This window comes from Haliotis rufescens, unplaced genomic scaffold (genome assembly GCF_023055435.1).
Source record: "Haliotis rufescens isolate VD_foot unplaced genomic scaffold, xgHalRufe1.0.p SCAF_39, whole genome shotgun sequence".
NCBI lineage: Eukaryota > Metazoa > Mollusca > Gastropoda > Lepetellida > Haliotidae > Haliotis > Haliotis rufescens.
In genome coordinates, this window is record NW_025964101.1 from 390978 (window position 1) to 410781 (window position 19804).

Below are 19804 nucleotides of genomic sequence, written 5' to 3' on the forward strand. Positions count from 1 at the left end.
CATCAAGGCATCAAAAATATCGACAAATTCCTTTCCATTATTATAAGACATGTCTGCCGAAAGAAGGGTCCAGTGTCCGATTCCGACTATATAGTGAGCGTATACAGAACCCTCCCCGTCACAAACACATGCAAAGGCAAGTCAATTGTTCACCTGAGTGAGTGAGTTTGGTTTAACGCCGCTTTTAACAGAATTCCAGTTATATCGCGGCGTATCAGCTTAATGGGGGAGGAAAGCCCGAAGTGATGCAGGTCTCAGACGTTTAACACTTCGGTGAAACCCACGAGCACGGGTATGGTGCTGACAAACCTAGATACATAATCGGGGCGAACCGGGATTCGAACCCACAATCATAGATTTCTGGCGTGCCCAAGGGACGCAACTCTGCACAGCGAATCGCGGCGCCTTAGACGACTGGGCCACCCGTGCCCCCTGTTCACCTGAAGAAACATGGAAACATATGGTACACGTCTGAATAGGGACTTACTTCATTTTTGTCACTGATGCGTCAAATTTTGAATTGTCCTCCACATGTCTACCATAAAACCGTTTTGAAAGCTTTACTGAGGCCTTGAATGTTGTAACCCTGATCAAACAACTTCTGAGCCAGAGTTTCCACAAAACATAGCAGCTTGTCACACAAAGCGAGACTTGAATATACCAGCACGTCCTTGATGAACCTCATCGCTACCTGGTAAAACAAAGAATCCGCTTCAAAGTGTTTTGTTTTACCCACCAGTGCCGCTGAAATACGACACCATAATACATGTGCAAACTACTCGAGGCCCACGTTCCAACCAGAGCATTGACAACTGAATATTGACCTGCTTTGCAAGTTTGTTTGAAAGTCTCATCAAGCAGAAAAGAGACGTAAGAGGTGACTAACGGGGGCGGGCTCGCTGACTTTCATGTCATCATATCCCAATTGTGTACATCGATGCTCATGATGTCAATCTCTGGATTGTATGATCCAGACTCGATTATATACAGACCACCGTCATATATGGTTGATGCATGTCACCATATCCCAATGCTCATGGTGTCAATAACTGGATTGTCTGGAACATAGTCGATTATTGACAGACCGCCGTCATATCGCTGAAATATTGTTGAGTGTGGCGTTAAACAACAAACAAACAAACAAAAAAGAGAGACACATTTTACCATGTGTGTAGGAGTTTTCACGCCATTGACGATGCACTAAAATTGTGTAGTTAAATATACCCCAGACCTATTTCCACACGACAGATCATGCGTATTTATCGTTTATTGCAAGGAAAATATAAATATCTGCAAAATCCAGCAAGATCCCCTATGTAGACGGCAGACAGACACAGGAGCTGTTTTGGTGTGTCGTCGCACCCGTAGACACGAGCGTGAACCCGTCTAGATTAGACTTGGGGTCGCACGCATACTTCTCCTGGCCAATCATAAGGGTAGAACCAGCTTTGTAACAACGCCCATTGATGAGACACGCGTCAGCCTGTGAACAGAAGGATTCTTTCAAGATGACATTGGTGAGTGTAGAATGTAACGTGTTCTTATAATTTTAACAATAACAGACACCAAAACAGATTACAAGAATATGGTTTACGTGTCTAAATCCGTTTAGTGTTCGGAGATGAATCCACTCAATCCAGAATGATTTAAAGTTTCAGGTAGGGGGCAATTTCTCAATTTCTCAGAGCACCTCTTCACCGTTATTTGCTTATAACCATCACCTGTAATTCCCACCCGCCATACGAGTAGAGGTGAGTGAGTGTAGGCGAGCATGGTTTAACGCTACTTTGAACAGTATTCCAGTCATGTCATGGCGTGTAAGCTTGATGGGGTTGCCATGGAGGTAGCCTAATGATTAAAGGGTTCGCTCTTCACACCGAAGACCGGGGTTCGATTCCCCACATGGGTACGCTATGCGAAGCGCATTTCTGGTTTCTCCGCCGTGATATTACTGGAATATTTCTAAAAGTGGCGTAAAACCATACTCACTCACTCACTCACTCAGCGAAGTGATGCGGGTCTCGGATGGGTACCAGTTCGTGTGGTAGGACTAACCGAGGGGCGGGGATATGATACTGACAAACCGAGTGGGGTGTGTCGTGTTATGTGGTGTGTGTGTGGTGTGTATGTGGTGAGTGTCTGGTGTGTGGTGTGTGTACTTTGTGTCTGTAGTGTATGTGGTGTGTATATGGTGTGCATGTGTTGTGTATGGTTGTGTGTTTCTGGTGTGTGGTGTGTGTACAGTGTGTCTGGTGTGTGTTGTGTCTGGTGTGTGTGGTGTGTATATGGTGTGTTTGCGGTGTGTGTGTGGTGTGTGCATGGTGTGTGTACGGTGTGCGTGTGGTGTGTGTATGGTGTGAGTGTGGTGTGTGTATGGTGTGAGTGTGGTGTGTACGGTGTGAGTGTGGTGTGTGTACGGTGTGAGTGTGGTGTGTGTATGGTGTAAGTGTGGTGTGTGTAGTGTGTATGTGGTGTGTGTCTGTGTGGTGTTATGTGGCGTGTGTGTATGATGTGTATGTGTTGTGTATGGTGTATATCTGGTGTGTATGTAGTGTATGTGGTGTGTATTTGGTGTGTATGTATTGTGTATGGTGTGTGTGTATGTGATGTGGGTGGTGTGTGTGTGGTGAGTGTATGGTGTGTGTGGATGGTGTGTGTATGTAGTGCGTATGTAGTGCGTATGGTGTGTCTGTGTGTATGTTATGTGTGTATGTGATGTGTGTATGGTGTGTAAGTGCTGAGTGTATGGTGTGAGTGTATGATGTGCTTGTGATGCATGTATGGTGTGTGTTTATGGTGTGTATGTAGTGTGTGCATGGTGTGTATGTAGTGTGTGCGTGGTGTGAGGTGTGTATGTGGTGTGTACGGTGTGAGTGTGGTGTGAGTATAGTGTGAGTGTAGTGTGTACGGTGTGAGTGTGGTGTGTCTATGGTATGAGTGGTGTGTGTACGGTGTGAGTGTGGTGTGTACGGTGTGAGTGGTGTGTGTACGGTGTGAGTGTGGTGTGTCTACGGTGTGAGTGTGGTGTGTCTATGGTGTGTGTACGGTGTGAGTGTGGTGTGTGTATGGTGTAAGTGTGGTGTGTGTATGGTGTAAGAGTGGTGTGTCTATGGTGAGAGTGGTGTGTGTACGGTGTGAGTGTGGTGTGTGTACGGTGTGAGTGGTGTGTGTACGGTGTGAGTGTGGTGTGTGTATGGTGTGAATGGTGTGTGTACAGTGTGAGTGTGGTGTGTGTACGGTGTGAGTGTGATGTGTGTACAGTGTGAGTGGTGTGTGTACGGTGTGAGTGTGGTGTGTGTAGTGTGTATGGTGTGGGTTTGTAGTGTGTATGGTGTGAGTGTGGTGTGTGTATGGTGTAAGTGTGGTGTGTGTATGGTGTGAGTGTGGTGTGTGTACGGTGTGAGTGGTGTATGCATGGTGTGAGTGGTGTGTGTACGGTGTGAGTGTGGTGTGTGTATGGTGTATGGTGTGAGTGTGGTGTGTGTATGGTGTAAGTGTGGTGTGTGTACGGTGTGAGTGTGGTGTGTGTATGGTGTAAGTGTGTATGGTGTGAGTGTGGTGTGTGCATGGTGTGAGTGGTGTGAGTGTGGTGTGAGTGGTGTGTGTTGGTGTGAGTGTGGTGTGTCTGTGGTGTTATGAGAATGTTGATGCCGCATTCCGCGGGATAGTGTAGAGTGAGATAGCCCTACCCTCCGGTAGCAGGTGAAGTGCTCGTCACACATCTGACACACACCGTTGTAGACGACGTAGGTGATGGAATTTCCGCTGACTTTAGACTGAGGCTGCAGAGTGATCGTGTAGGATTGGGCGAGGAAGTCTACAACGTACATCACGACATTAATTTACGCAATTTATGATCTATGATTGTCATTAAGTTGAAATCAAATCTGACAGCTTTTATTTATTCTATTGTCTTGACGTAATATGATATGTTTTCACTACATACATGTAGATGGGATGGATGTACAAAGACAACAACACACAAAAAAAATATAATGACAAAGCCCATGGCATACGATTAATGTACAACGATAACAAAAATTATAATGACGACGCCAATGAGATAAATAGGAGAGGGTTAATTCAGTACACTGAAGGTGAAGTGATGACAAGGATCTGACACAAGCAATAATGCAATCAAGATTTCCGTTCTGGCTGATAATGTGATTATAGCACAGTGGAGTACACACTGGGTAGGGAGATACATTGTGACCTTAAATCGTTTGATAGGCATTACTAGATAGACACAATTTTATGGATAACAACTTCTTTAATACTGTGAAAAGCGACGTTTCGGTATAGATCCTTATACCGTTGTCAAGCAAGACTGAATGAGGGACCGAGTACAGAATATATAAAGTAGGTGGAGGATTAACAGTAGAGGATTAACAGTAGAGGATTAACAGTAACAACAATTGCATACATGAGTGGGATAACATTGGTAGGTGTTGACAACAAAGGGATAATGCTGTCACAACACGCTGGACAGAGAACACATAGGTGGAAGCCGATAGGGACATGAAGCCATTAAACAGGATACGTGATTATTGCTTGATGAGTTCATAGTAGGCGGATGGGATGAAATAGCCTTGTTCTCTGTTGATTGATGGGTTGTGCCGGCGAATGTGGACTGCTTCTGTTAGTTTTCTTTTAGTGTAACCATTAAACGAGTTGCATATGTTCATGTTCTCCCAACTTCCAAATGTCTATCAAAGACTAAATGGGACAGGTTTGTATAACGCCGAGAGAGTTGGATAGACCGCCGCTTGGAACAGTATTTCATGAATACACGATGACATTTAGAAGGGGTCAAATGTAACAAATGTTATGTTTGGGATAACACTTTTTTAGTAAAGTACAGATTCTCGTACTTTTTGGGGTTGCCTCCCATCCAGGATTCGAAATCACATCGCCAGAGTGAGGCACCTAATCGCCAGCACACAAAGTCAGCGATCTAACCCACTCAGCCACTGAGGCCTTCACAAAAAATGAAAGTCCGACAACTGGTAGTCTGGATCGCGTACTTTGTGTAGCCCTGTGACAAGTGTAAATTGGCACGGCTCAAATGGCCGAAAGCTATGAACACACAATGCCATGTAGAAAGTGGTCAATTGTAACAGATGGGAGTGTGGGTTATAAACCCCCGAAAGTACGAGCATCTGTACTTTACTAAGAAAGTGTTATCACAAATATAACATTTGTTACGCAGTATTTCAGTTATATCATGGCGTGTCGGCTTAATATTAAGCCACGCATATGGTCCTCACATCGCAAGAATCATAATCAGTACGAACCCATGATCTTTGGACTACATGGGACGGCGAATTTCGTCGCCTAAGGCGATTGGACCACCACTACCCAGCCGAAGTGGGCCAACCAGTTAACAAATTGAAACATGGTCAATATTGAAAATGCTGTACGACTTTCTCTTTATATGTGAGACAATGTTGTCTTACGCCCCAGGCAGCACTATGATCGTTATAACGAGGGGGCGTACCCACAATCGAAGCAGTAGTTGAAACCATGCTCAACGGTACGGGTACGATGGCACACCAGCAGCCAGATCAACCATTGTAACCACCCGATCCTCACTGTAGTCGACTCGAGACTTTTCATCTATAGGCGTGTTAGGTCTTTGAAAGGCATTTAGAAGTGATACACATATTCACCTGATGAAGGAGTAAGCATATACTCCGAAACGGTGTGTTCCTCATAATAAAGAGGGGGCACGGTTGGCCCAGTCGTCTAAGGCGCCCGATTCGCTGTGCAGAGTTGCGTCCCTTGGGCACGCCAGAAACCTATGATTGTGCGTTCGAATCCCGGTTCTCCCCAATTATGTTTCTAGGTTTGTCAGCACCATACCCGTGCTCGTGGGTTTCACCGAAGTGGTAAACGTCCGAGACCTGCATCACTTCGGGCTTCCTCCCACATTAAGCTGTCACGCAGTGATATAACTGGAATACTGTTAAAAGCGGCGTCACATCCAACTCACTCACTCACTCATAATAAAGAAGTTGACATCCAGATATTCTCTCCCTTATAGGCGTATTATTTTCAATACATTTTTCTTACAATTAATACAATTCCTGCGCCGGATGCCTGTGACATAATGATGTGATATCTATGTACAAGATGATCCGCATCATCGCCACTCAACCACACACTCAGGGGGATTCCTCGCCAATTTCAAACTATATACATCCATTGCTGTGTTTCTTACCTTTACAGTTATGGGTATGCAACTTCGCACTGATTGATTCTAATTGGTTCTGACAGAAAGAATAGTTTGTTTCTTTCTTTATTTGTTGTTTAACGCAGCAATATTCCAGCTTTATGACGGCGGTCTGTAAATAATCGAGTCTGGACCAGACAATCCAGTTACTGACATCACGGTCATCGATCCACGCAATTGGAATACGATGACATACATCAACCAAGTCAGCGAGCATGTCGTGACCTCCTTATTCCGTTAGTCGCCTCTGACCACAAACATAGTCGCCCTTTACGGCAAGAATGGGTTGCTGAAGACCTATTCTTCCCCGCATCTTCACGGATCTACTGAATAAGATGGATTTAACGCCAATATGAACATAATTCCAGTTATGCTACAACGTGTCAGAAATATGGTTGGAAAGCCGGAGGTGTGACTCTTCCAAACGTGTATCGCTTTGCGAAACCAGGAGTTGATGCGCCAAACGGAGGCTCATGATCAGGGCGAATATTGGATTCGAATCCACGTTCATCGGATCCTGGAAGAACTAAGGAGGAATTATGAAGACTACAATATCACTGGCGCTACGTACCAGTCAGTTGCGGTGTGGATTTAATGTCACACGACAGGCTGAAGGCGTTTTCCCGACTGTAACTGACTGTGTACGGTGCCTGGGGCAGACTCGGCCGGCCTTGTTCATACTGAAACATGCATTACAGGCTTATTGGTTTTATGTTTGTTGTTTCATGCCGCTATATGACGGCGGTGTGTACATAATCGAGTCTGGACAAGACAATCCAGTGATTGATATCATTAGCTTCGATTCACGCAATTGGGATACGATGACATGCATTAACCAAGTCAGCGTTCCTGACCACCCGATCCTGTTGGCCGCCTCTTACGACGAGCATAGGTTCCTGAAGACCGATACTCACCCGGATCTCCACGAATCTTATAGTTTTTATTGTTTGGTTGACGCCTGCTCCGACCTTACAAATAAGAAATAATGGACACAAATAGAGTTCCAGTTTTGAGCATTTATTACTTGCGCCTGATAATCACAAGTTATTTCTCTGAGTGACGGAGAAGAGTTGAAAATGCTCAACGATCCGTAACTGACTGATAGCTCAAATACAGTTTGATTGTTTTAAAATGAGAGAGGGCGCGCTTAAAAATTGAAATCTTGGAATAGAAATGAAATTATTTCGGAAACGAACTGCGTTTGTTCAGCAAAAGAAATAACTCATTAATTGTTTGTTTGTTTTTAAAATTCATAGTCGGCTTGTGGTGGTTGCTTTTAATTATTACAACAGTGCAAAGGCGTCTTTATACTTTTTATATTGCCTTTACTGATATACTTTGAAGATAGAGAAAGAGCGAGTTAATGTGATTTTACGGCGCTTTAAGCAGTATCCCAGCATTCTCACGACCGGGAACTGCACAGATGGGCTTCACACATTGTATTCATACGAGGGAAATCCAACGCCGGCCTTCGGCGTGACAAGCAAAAGCTTCAACCACAAGGTTATTTAACCGCCCTTTATGAAGAGACCACAACGAAAAACTGATACTTGCTACTTACAGACGCAGGTGTCACGGTACAGGAGGTCATGTAACCAAGGTTACCAACAGTCAGGAGGGGGCTGAAACAGTCGCTGGACACCGACATGTCACACAGAACACCGCTGGAAGGAATACGATGATGATGTTGATGATAATGATGATGATGATCAGCATCATCATATGTTGTTTAACGCCGCACGCAGCAATAGTCTAGCCATATGACGGCGGCGGGTAAAAACATCGAGTCTGGACCAGACAATACAGTGATTGACATGAGCATCGATTCACGCCATTGGGATAACATGACATGCATGAACCAAGTCAGCGAGCCTGACCACCCGATCCCGTTAGTCTCCTTTTACAACAAGTACACACACCTGACGACTCATGTTCCTACCCGGCCACCCCACAGGCCCTGGACGGGAGGAACCCAGTAGTGTATAAACGGACTAGGGTTTCAGGTCTTTTTCTATCATATTTAGCCATTATTAAGATGGGAGGGCACGGCTGGACCAGTCATCCTGGGCGCAGAAATTCGCTTTACACAGGACCCGTGGAGGTCAGGGTTAGAATAGGTCTTCAGTAACCCATGCTTGTCTTAGGAGGCGGCTAATAGAATTGGGTGTCATCGTATCCCAGTAGCGTGGATCGATGCTGATGATATCAATCACTGGATTATCAGATTCGATTAATTTCAGACCGCCGTCATATAGATGGAATATTTTTTAGTGCGGCGTTGGACAACAAACAAACAAACAAACAAACAAACGCTGTACACAGTTGCCACACGCCTTGATTTAATTGATATACTGTTGATATCAGGCACTCCCCACGGAGAACACCGACATGGCGTTCGATTATTGTTCCCATATTGAGAATATCACAAGAATGTATTCACAGAGAGCGAGTAGAATAATAGAATAATAAAGACATTTGCCATTTTTCACACAGCCAGTGAGTATGTTTTGGAGTAGCTTTTGGCAGTATTCCAGCGATTAAATGATGACATTCGCACTTGTACCCACTGGGGAATCGAGCCCGACGTTTAAACCGTTAGGCTAATCCGACCCACTAAGTGATCACGGAGTGGGTGAGTGTCGCGCCCCTTTGAACAATATGTCCGTTACTGACGTGGTTTCAGTTGGAGGATTGTCGGTGGGATGCAAGTCATTCAAGTTTATAATTAAGGTGGAACTAACGAGAATGGAAATGCTAAACAAATAAAGTATCATAATTGGTAAGAATTTAAAACTTTAAACCGGATTCTGCTGATCCTGGCACGCCTAAGAAAGACAACACTGCACAACGGGTAACAGCGACTAAGGTCACTACGCTACCATGTATGGTAAGAATATTTGGTTGCTTTAGCATATTTAACCACACTACGACAGTCCGTAAAGTGTACTGATAATACCGCCTTAACTTAAGTATTGTTCGTAGAGGATCCAGAATGACATAACACCAAAACATACCAAGGACGTTCTACTCACCCCGTTATACCGGAGACAGTGAAAGGTTCCCCCGTTCTAACCGAACAGTCGGTCCATTCCCATCCTGCCTCGCACTGACAGACACTTTTCACGCATGCGCCGCGCATACTACACAAGTTGGGGCACTGTGAAAGGACTTCCGGTACCCGCAGCTCTCCGGTCGGGGTCGTGTTGTAGCTGTGTATGTCGCTGAGGATGTCGGTCTCACATTGAGACTGGAACGCCTGAACCGCAGACGACACGTACCCGAGCCCAGCGGAAGCCTGGAAACGATGTGGTTCTCTGGATCAGGTTTATTCAACTTTCAAACACAGTTCAACTCATGAGACAATTGATATACCCCATTCCGACACAGTATACTGACTCAGAGCCGACCAATTCTTGTTTCATCACCTGCAGGCACGGTAACAGGAAGTATAATCTTTTGAAGTCTTCATGATCAGGGGATCAAACACCGACGTTCCGCTTTCCGAGTAGACGCTCTAGCACAAGACCACGGAGGTTTTTTTGTGTCTGCGTTGTTTAACGACGTAATAAGCGCCCCGCTCTAATAAGCGCCCACAGCGATATTTGCTAATATATTGGCTAGTGAACAATCCCAATTAGCACCCCTTCTGATTGATCAATGTACACAACACTTATTTATTCGCATATAATACGCACTCGTTTGTTATATGCACCCTTAATTATGGGCAATTAAATTCCGAAAAAATGACTCTCTCGTATATAAACATTTCAGGCTGTCAGTATAAACCACGAAATTTATCTTTCGACTGTTTTTTTTCACCAAAATAGTATTCTAATAGAATCCCCCTATTTCTAATTTTGAGAGCGCCCTGGGCGCTTATTACGTCGAATACGGTATATGACGATGGTCTGTATATAATCGAGTCTGGATCAGACAATCTAGAGATTGACATCATGAGCATCGATCTACACAATTTGGATACGATGACATGAAGGTCAGCGAGTATGACCCCCCGCCCCCGTTAGTCACCTCTTACGTCCACGCCTCTGGGGTTCACGTCTCTGAGGTACGACGGCACAAACCAGCCAGGTCGTCACAGAAGCAAGGCCCACTGGGACGCATTGTAACCCTGTTCCCCACTGGCTGTAAGTAGCAGTACCGCCATACCTGCACGTCGTCCACACAGTTGCCGATGAAGTCGTTGATGTTGATTTCTGTGCGGGAGCCGCACTGTGATGAGGTGAAGTTGAGGATGGCCTCACGGCACGTTGCCCTGGCCATGACCTCTGTGATTCCATTCATGGTGGGCCAGGGATGAGGCAAAGGCTGGTATTCTGTAACAGAGGTAGAGCAGCACGACTCTGTATAGCACGAGCAAAGATTTCTGCAACATAAGTTGGAGCGTCATGATATCTTTATGAGTACCTTGTAGCACACAGGGGAAAATATGTTTCCATCCCTGCAGGACTGTGAATGTGAGATATTTCTTCTTAAATCAGATGTTTTCAATCAATCCGATATCTCTCTGCTCTAGGTCTCAGGCCACTTCCATAGAAGATCGGGTCAGTGTAGGAATTAGTTGCCAAAGTTCACTGGCAAAGGCTTGTTGCCTTGTTGCCCCAAAAATGTTCCAAGTTCTCATTATAGTTTAATAGTTTCATTTGCCAAAACCCTTGCGATAAACTACGAAATGAAAACAAAATGCCAACAAGCTTTGACATTCATGACACCTTAGCTGACTTGATGATTCGTACAACTAAATATTATAAATATAGCATTGACTACAGTTTTCAACTAGACAATCTTGACAGCTTTCCAATTTAAAAGTCACTTGCATTTAACTTCCAGACTAGCAGCCATTTTGGACACTTGGTCGGGTCAGCAACCCTGAGCGATCAGGGGGCATGGGTGGCCCAGTCATCTAAGGCGCCGCGATTCGCTGTGCAGAGTTGCGTCCCATGGACACACCAGAAACTTATGATTGTGGGTTCGAATCCCGAATCCCGGTTCGCCCCAATTATGTATCTAGGTTTGTCAGCACCATATCCGTGCTCGTGGATTTCACCAAAGTGGTAAACGTCTGAGACCTGCATCACTTCGGGCTTTCCTCCCACATTAAGCTGACACTCCACGATATAACTGGAATAATGTTAAAAGTGGCGTTAAACCCAACTCACTCACTCTGAGCGATCATTTGTGTTCTGTTGCGGTTTTGTTCTGCTTAGATGGAAGCGGTAAAGAAAGCTTCGTTTTCGAAAGCTGACTTCTGAAAGCTCAAGAAGCCACGCATCCTTCATGAGAGTGGGCTGTCACAGGTCGCTCAGGGTTCCACTCATGCCACCTCCCACAGAGCTGTCCTCAGACCTTCACGCAGTGTAGAAGTGCAAGATCTATTTTTAATGATATTGCAGTGACTCGTTTTTTTTAATAGTTGACGTTTAGAAAGAACCCGTGAAAATATACGCTAAAATATAACTGTCATGTAAGCCTCGCTTTAGGATTAAGCAGCGCTTGGTGTGAGCGCTCGCTGACTACCTCCGATATAGTGAAACCTCGTCAGTCCGAATCCTAGACGGCAATGGACAGATGAGGACAAAGGCAGAATCTGCTGAGTGTTTCGTGTTACCGGATTCCAGAATGCTTTTTCACTTTTTTACTTCATTACCAATTACCTTTAAAAATGGTTTCAGCTGGAGGATTCTTTGCCGGAGGAGCCATTATTATCTTTGGCTGGAACTCCTTGCACGTTGGTCTCTGAAACAATACCGCCGACGGTCACGTCTACTGCTATGTACGTGGCACTTGGGTGATACCGGTGTATCCCCATTCCCTACATCTGGCTACACTATCGAGTCTAATTTATCAGTTAGAATGCAAGTTACAAACTAGCCCCAAAGAGGCGACTAACGGGATCCGGTGGTCAGGCTCGCTGTCTTGGTTGATGTATGCCATCGTATTCCGATTGCACATATCGATGATGTCAATCACTGCATTGTCTGGCTCCTACTCAATTATTTACAAACCGCCGTCATATAACTGGACTATATATATATGAATCGCTCACACTGAAAACTTCATGAAACATGCCTGTATGCAGCTAAACAAATTGATTAAATCACACAGCGGAACCAATCCTTTTCATACGGAAATATATGACGACTTACATTAATGAAAGGGTCGCTGACTTTTAAGCCTCGTTTACACGTGACCTCCATCACGTGACCCGGCTTACGGGGTGGACAAGAGCAGTAGACTTTGGGCGGAACCTTCGTCGTGTGTACATCCTTGCCATGGAACAAGTTGCTCCTGGGGTTCACCCTAGAACATATTCAGAATATGGGATTTACATGCTCTTGGTGATCAACATACGTGATGTATTAGTGAGTGAGTTTGGTCTAACGCCGCTTTGAACAGTTCTTCAGTTATATCACGGCGTGTCAGCTTAATGTGGGAGGAAAGCCCGAAGTGATGCAGGTCTCAGACGTTTACCACTTTGGTGAAACCACCGAACACGGGTATGGTGCTGACAAACATGGTAACATAATCCGGGAGAATCAGGGATTCGAACCTATGATCACAGGCTTCTGTTAAGTGTAAGGGACGCAACTCTGCACAGCTAATAGTGGCGTCCTAGATGGCTGGGCCACCTATGCTCACTGGCAATCCCTGTTTTGTCTGGTCCAGCTTCGAATACACTCCGTAATCGGTGTTTATGCAGTCGAAAAAAATACCCATTCACCTAAATAGATCAATAACCTGGCCGCTAATTTCTCCTCTGCTCCCTAGAGTCTTCAGGCGGTTGGTAGTCGTGTCTATGTAACATGTTTCATGGTAGAGGTCGGTGCCGTTGACGATGTCAGTGAGGGAGACAATGCCGGAGGGGAAGGTGAGCTTCACGTCCAGATAGTGGCCGTAGCTCTGGTGATGGATGTTGATCCTATGTCCCATGGAGGTGTAGATCTACAATTGTGTTGGTGGAACACAATTACGGCCATGACTGAATCGTTGATTTACGAGTGAGTATGGTTCTACGCCGCTTTTAGCAATATGACGTCGGGTTTCACATATTGTACCCATGTGGGGACTCGAACCCAGACTTTCGACGTGACGGGCGAACGCTTTGACCTCTAGGCTACCCTACCGCCCCACGCCACTAGGGACAGTATGTCGGATACAGTAAAACAAGAGACAGCAGGGTAGGCCTGTGGTTAAAGCATTCGCTCGTCAGAGTGACGATAGAAGTTCGTTTCCGAAACTATTTTTCATTCTAAGTGTTTTCTGCAATATCGCATACGCATTGATCACTCACCCTCAGCTAATATATTTTCCCAATTACATGTCAGAAGTGTATATCTGTCTTAGCAGAGAGGAACACGAGCGATAGTTCTCGCGATCATCCAACGGAAATTGGATTATGAGCTGTGGGCAATGTGAAGACATAATTCCCCTGACTGCCGAGGATGGGGTATAGGATGGCGAGTACCTGGTACTCATTGGTCCCACAAAGCTGGACTGTGTATGACGTTGGGCGCGTGTTGGCCACGACGGTGGGATTACTGCTGCCGCCGCTGGTGTCGATGATGACGGTTTCAGGGCCTATCTGCACGGCCAGGGCTGTGATGACGGGGAGGTGAGACGGGTGCCAGACGTTTGTCTCAATCTGAACCTATAACAACAACTTGTCCATATTTTCGGAGATTGAACATTAACTTGCTCACACACAAACTGTTCAGGATTGAGTCAGTGTAACAATATATTAATTCAGTCACGGCGTGTCAGACATCGGGAGAAAGACCCAAGTATTTCTCGAGACAGGACATGTTTTTGGTCTCTGCTTGCAAACACGCAACTTTTTTTCTCTGAAAGGAGGTGCTGAAAAAATAATTCACAACAATTTTTTTCAGACCATCCAGCGTGTTCATCGAACAAGTCCAAAGGGGAAAGGGGACGGGGAACTGAGGGCTGAGGACAAAATAATCTATCTATTTAAGATAACTTTTCAAAAACGTCCCATGGTTTAAAGTTAAAATGCTTGGAATGTTTACCGCTATCGGTGCTCTGCGGTCGCCGGCCAAGTTGAAATGCCCAAGATGGTAAAGGTTGTACTTCCTAAAACACATTATAGTTTCCATTGATACTACTCAAAAGAAGTTAAGAACCACTGATCCTTTTATATTGTTATATGGCATGACAGACCAATTACAGTAGTATGGTAGAAGGGGGTGCTCCTTAAGTTCGCTTGAGTAGTATATGATCTGCTACATAATAAACTCATAGTATGTATAATTGAATAGATGGATATAGAAGTGACGTCACTTCAGATATAGAAGTGACGTCACTTCATGTCATTACGATTGTGTGACGAGGCGAAGAACGCATTGTATGTTACTTTGAAATGTAGGTTTATATAATTTTGTGTACATTCTGTGTAACTAATAAATTTGCAGAGTTTGTGGCAATAGAATACATACCAGTGCATTGCAGGGTTGAGCGACTGAACGAAGTGGGGGTCGCCACAAGAGTAGCAAATCTTAAACGCCGTATCGGTGACAGAAACCTGGCGGAAGTTGTATTATTAGTTATGGCGTCTTTAGTTGCCGTACACAGTGTCATATTAGGTTATCAGAAAGATATTGGGCGAGGCGTATATACGTTCACATTTAGTGCATTCTATGTTCCATTGTCAACGTCTGTGTTTACATTTAAGCGTTGTATCGGAAACATATGTACTGGTCCTGTCATTTCTACCGGTTGTAAGTGTCAAGTCTTCATGTTGACATGACATGCGCGGTAAAGATACCAGATCGTGTAACCTGTTCGGCATAATACATTCGTTATGGTGTCCTGAGTTGCCGTGCACGGTGTCATATTATAAGTGTATAAGTAAAACTGTGTGGTATGAGAACATCTTCCTGAAACCGTCCTGGATATATATATGTACGACTCAAGAGAAGATCAAGGACGCCGGAATTGTTCCTATGGCGACAGCTGCCCTGCCAGTGCTGGTGCGTATGGCAACACAAAGACTTCCACTTTTGGAGATCTTTAACTTGTTTTGAGACAGACACATTAGCAGGTGCATGTGAAAATGCTAGTCAGTATATTGGAGTCTATCTGTATGAGGAGGTAATTGCAAACACGAGCATGGCTATCATACTGACAAACACTCCGGGTCATTATGTCGTGGTAATAACGGTTTGTGAACTCAACATTCAGTAATAGTCCATCAATATGGCGGCGGCATGCATATAATCGAGGCAGGGCCAGACAAACCAAAGCTTCCTGGGGACTTCTTCTAACCCGGTGTAGTAATCGTTGTGTTTGTTTGTTTGTTTGTTTGTTGCTAGCACCGCACTCAACAATATTCCAGCTATATGACGGTGGTCTGTAAATAATCGAGTCTGGAACAATTCGTCACATCGGGAGTTGACAGTTCATCTTGTCGTTGGTTGGCAGTTTGTTATATCAGGAGTTGACATTTCGTCATATTAGTAGTTGACAGTTCGTCATGCATATGAGGAGCACCCATTTTGTAACACAAGGAGTTGATAGTGATTTCGGGAGTTGATAGTTCATCATATCTGCAGTTGACAGTTGGTCATACAATTAGCTGACAGTTTGTCATACAATGAGTTGATAGTTAGTCATACACTTAGCTGACAGTTCGTCATACAATGAGTTGATAGTTAGTCATACACTTAGCTGACAGTTCGTCATACAATGAGTTGATAGTTCGTGATTTCGGAAGTTGATGGTTCGTCATATCAGCAGTTCACAGTTCATCACATCAGTAGTTGATAGTTGGTCATCTCAGTAGTTGATAGTTCGTAATCTCATGAGTTTACAGTTCTTCACATCAGTAGTCGATGGTTCGTCATATCAGCAGTGCACAGTTCGTTACATCAGTAGTTGATAGTTCGTCATCTCAGGAGTTGACAGTTCGTCACATCAGTAGTTGACAGTTCGTCATATATCGGGAGATGACTACAAACGGTATACAACAAACCTGTATTGGTGGCACTGTCACGTTCGTCCACAAGTCAAGGCCTGAGAGTAAATCCGTTATTGTCACAAATGACAAGGTTGTCTGTGAATTCGCCTTAATGGCGGGGTCGAGCTTTGCAGCTAATTCTAGTGGCAGCCTCGCCTCGTGGGTGCTAGGGTTCCAATCGGTGGGGGTGAAGGTCAGGTCACATCCACCCACCGTAAACAGATCTGTACGGAGGAGGCATACAGTACTGCATTTCATAGTATAAGCTCGGATATGAAATGTATTTTTGAAATAAAAAACAGTACATATAAACCAAAGTATGAAAAGGGCGTATACGCGTATTTGTGTAGCCCTTGAACGCGGGCATTTGCGAATAACAAGATTTGTTTGCTTGTTATTTAACGCCGTACTCGACCACCTTAATCACACGGAATTAATGTCTGAATTGACACTGGTCACTGGTTTGTTTTTTGGTTGTTTGTTTGTTGTTTAACGCCGCACAGCAATATTCCAACTATATGACGGCGGTCTGTAAATAATCCAATCTGTACCAGACAATCCAGTGACTGACATTATGAGAAGAGGTCCACGCAATTGGGATATGATGACATGCATTATCCCGTTAGTCGCCCCTCACGACAAGCATGGTTTGCTACCCGGATCTTCACGAGTAGTATAATTAGAGCACGTGTACTAAGACAAGATTTCCTCTATTTTCAATTTGGTTTACGGATTTTCTGAAACACAAAATTGTCATGATCATTTATGATGTATGTTCAACTATATCGTGTCAAAGTTCAGTAATGCTTTGGGGATACATGGCAACAAGCCAAGAAAGTGTTCATCATTTTCACGAAGTAACATCCACCTGTGTTTGATTAACAGGGATTTATCTAGCGTTTATAACTAAGTAGGCAGGCATATTGGGAAAAATAGTTTTAGCCAAATCCAATATGGCCGCCATCCAGGAATGACATTCTAGTACATGAAGTATAAACAGGGCCCGCAACCTAAACATATTAGGAAAAATGAACATTTTGGAATGTATTTATCAAACACTACATTTGGTCAGTAAATAACTATAGTTTAGTAGACTATTTGTTTTGATTTAGGTAATCTAAATTGTGAAAAAAATGAGCATTTCTCATATGGTCACTAACAGAACATTTATTAACAAAATGTGTATTTATTGAAATATGCTTGTACGTTGCTAATGTTTGTTTGGCTAGTGACAATATAATTTGATCACGTTTGCAAAGTGGTGACCTGAATAAATGTGCCACAACACAGTTACACCCGACTCCTCTCCGCCTACTCTAACAACTACATCCCAGAAGCTCGTGCCATGACTTAGAACCTTGTGGCAGTGTAGTCCACACAGGCTCATAGCCATGTGCTACTGATATTACCCATCCTCCCTCAGTTGGTGTGGGAAGTGTTGGTCCGGCCTCCAGGCCTCGTCCCCGACAGTGGCCAGGTCTTTTGACATGTTGGTACAAAGCAGCTGATGTGGGAGGAATGGAATCAATTGTTCTACCTTTCTTTGTGAAAAAAGTCTTTGCGTGCCTTCTTGGCGCCCGTAATATTCTGTCCCGACTATTCATTAAGACCCCAAACCGCTGAATGACTGGCATCAGGTTCTTCTCATCCTGTTCGGTTGCAACATCATCAATGAGATTTGCAAATGTGGTGGCGACTGCTATCACATTTAATTGTCCCTTGCCAACCAATACTAAATTTCATTCCTCCATGGCTGCCATATTAATTTTTGTTTTGTGTGGCCCCATATCGGAAACTATTTGGAATGTCATTACCTACAACTGTGCCAAGTTTCATGCTCAGCACAAAGTTCACAATTGACCTAATGTCTTGAACCGTACGGCTGCACTTTTAGCACATTTGCATATTATACAGTTCCAGATATGATCGCTCAGTCCAGATTAGCTGTCCTTATCAGCACCTGTCTCTCTCTCTGACATGCTCTTAACCCCGATGAACGATAACATTACCTCCCGACACCTGTTGTACAACTGAGTCTAGCCAGTGACCGACCCGGGAGTATCAGGGTCAGAATAGGCCTTCAACAACCCATGTGACTAGGCTTGCCGTAAGAGGCGACCAACGGGATCAGGTGGTCATCGTATCCCAATTGCGTGGATCGATGCTCATGATGTGGATCATTGGATTATCTGGTCCAGACTCGGTTATTTACAGACCACCGTCATATAGCTGAAATATTGCTGTGCGGCGTAAAACAACAAACAAACAACCACAAACAAACCGGTGACCAGTGTTAATTCAGACATTAATTCCGTGTAATTAAGGTGGTCGTAAATACTGGATTGAACAGTAAAGGTTACATTCGCAGACAAAGTATGGGGGTCTTGAATGACCTAAATGAAAGTGAGTCTAGCCCGTCTTTAGCTGACGTACTTGGTGAGATGACGTGGACCTTCAGGCCGCAGGGGGTCTGTGTTCCCGACACGTGACACTCAATGGGCAGGGTGGAGATGACCTCGACCTTCGTGTCAGTTCCTTCTACAATGTGCAAAGGTTGAGGCTCGACCTAGAATAAGAAGCAAGTTGTCTGAATGGCTAAATGAGGATGAGAAAATGTTGATTAACGCCGCTCTCACCAATATTCTAGTACATTTTCAGGCCTGAGTGTGGCTTCTCGGACAATGTATATGGTGGAAGTCTTTACATTATATAATAATCTACATGCTAGACTTAATGTGGTTAATGCCTGTTTCTATGTACTCAAAATGTAATAACGCTCTCGCACGATACTGCTTATGTTCTGGTCCAAAATAACCCACAGGTTGACCCCAGATAAAGTCTATACTTGTAGATCATGATATCGAGTCAACAAAGATATATTGTCGTGAATGAGATGTTCGGGTTGGCGAGATACCACTGCATTCAGAACACACAAAATAAACCCGAAGATTGAGGATATGATGGACGGTTGGAGCTCGAGGCGTCAAGGGGCCAACCATTTGATAATCTCGCTGTGTCTGTGTGCGTATTTTTTAATTGTATTGGACAAATTATCTTTTTCGATAAAATCCCAGCAAATGTTCGGTCCCTAATGAGCACGTATAGAAATACCTTGATGCCGCCGTAGTAGCTGTTGCTGGTGTAGACGGGGCTGGTGTTGTTCTGAGAGTTGGTGTAGGAGGTCTGTACGCTACAGGTCAGCTGAAAGCGGACGCCATGAATTATGTACGTTACACGTTGAGTGAGTGTCTTGGTTTTACCACCTCTGTGTACTGTTATATCTGTCAAATCACGGCGCGGCAGCTTAATGTGGGAAGAAAGCCAGAAGTGATGCAGGTCTCAGACGTTTACCACTTCGGTGAAACCCACGAGTATTGATTCGGTGCTGACAAACCTAGAATCATATTCTAGTCTGTGATTCGAATCCAAGATTGTAGGTTTCTGACACGACTAAGGGACGCAACTCTGCACAGCGGCCATGCATGAGCTCCTGAAAAGATAAACCGATAGCCGGAGTAGCATATGTAACGAGATACGTTGTAAGACCTTCGCTTCGAGATACCCAGACCGATATATGTGAG

General features: G+C 44.4%; 1 protein-coding gene across 3 annotated transcripts in view; it reads right to left on the bottom strand.

The window, feature by feature from the left end:
- Positions 1-1252: 1252 nt before the first annotated feature.
- The window catches only part of LOC124124158, a 30499-nt gene continuing 11947 nt past the window's right edge, over positions 1253-19804 (bottom strand). For 2 of the 3 annotated variants that reach the window (XM_046487251.2, XM_046487250.2), the window contains 15 exons: positions 19335-19424; positions 18657-18789; positions 16239-16447; positions 14704-14789; positions 14278-14341; positions 13716-13898; positions 12972-13192; positions 12397-12550; positions 11905-11986; positions 10400-10566; positions 9265-9527; positions 7794-7896; positions 6804-6912; positions 3690-3817; positions 1253-1483 (listed from right to left, as the gene is read on the bottom strand). In XM_046487251.2, the coding sequence (XP_046343207.2) occupies positions 1313-1483; positions 3690-3817; positions 6804-6912; positions 7794-7896; positions 9265-9527; positions 10400-10566; positions 11905-11986; positions 12397-12550; positions 12972-13192; positions 13716-13898; positions 14278-14341; positions 14704-14789; positions 16239-16447; positions 18657-18789; positions 19335-19424 (2163 nt within the window). In that variant the 3' untranslated portion in view covers positions 1253-1312. Of the gene's footprint in view, positions 1484-3688; positions 3818-6803; positions 6913-7793; positions 7897-9264; positions 9528-10399; positions 10567-11904; positions 11987-12396; positions 12551-12971; positions 13193-13715; positions 13899-14277; positions 14342-14703; positions 14790-16238; positions 16448-18656; positions 18790-19334; positions 19425-19804 lie in introns of those variants that run through there. The other variant, XM_046487252.2, reaches the window with a different exon arrangement.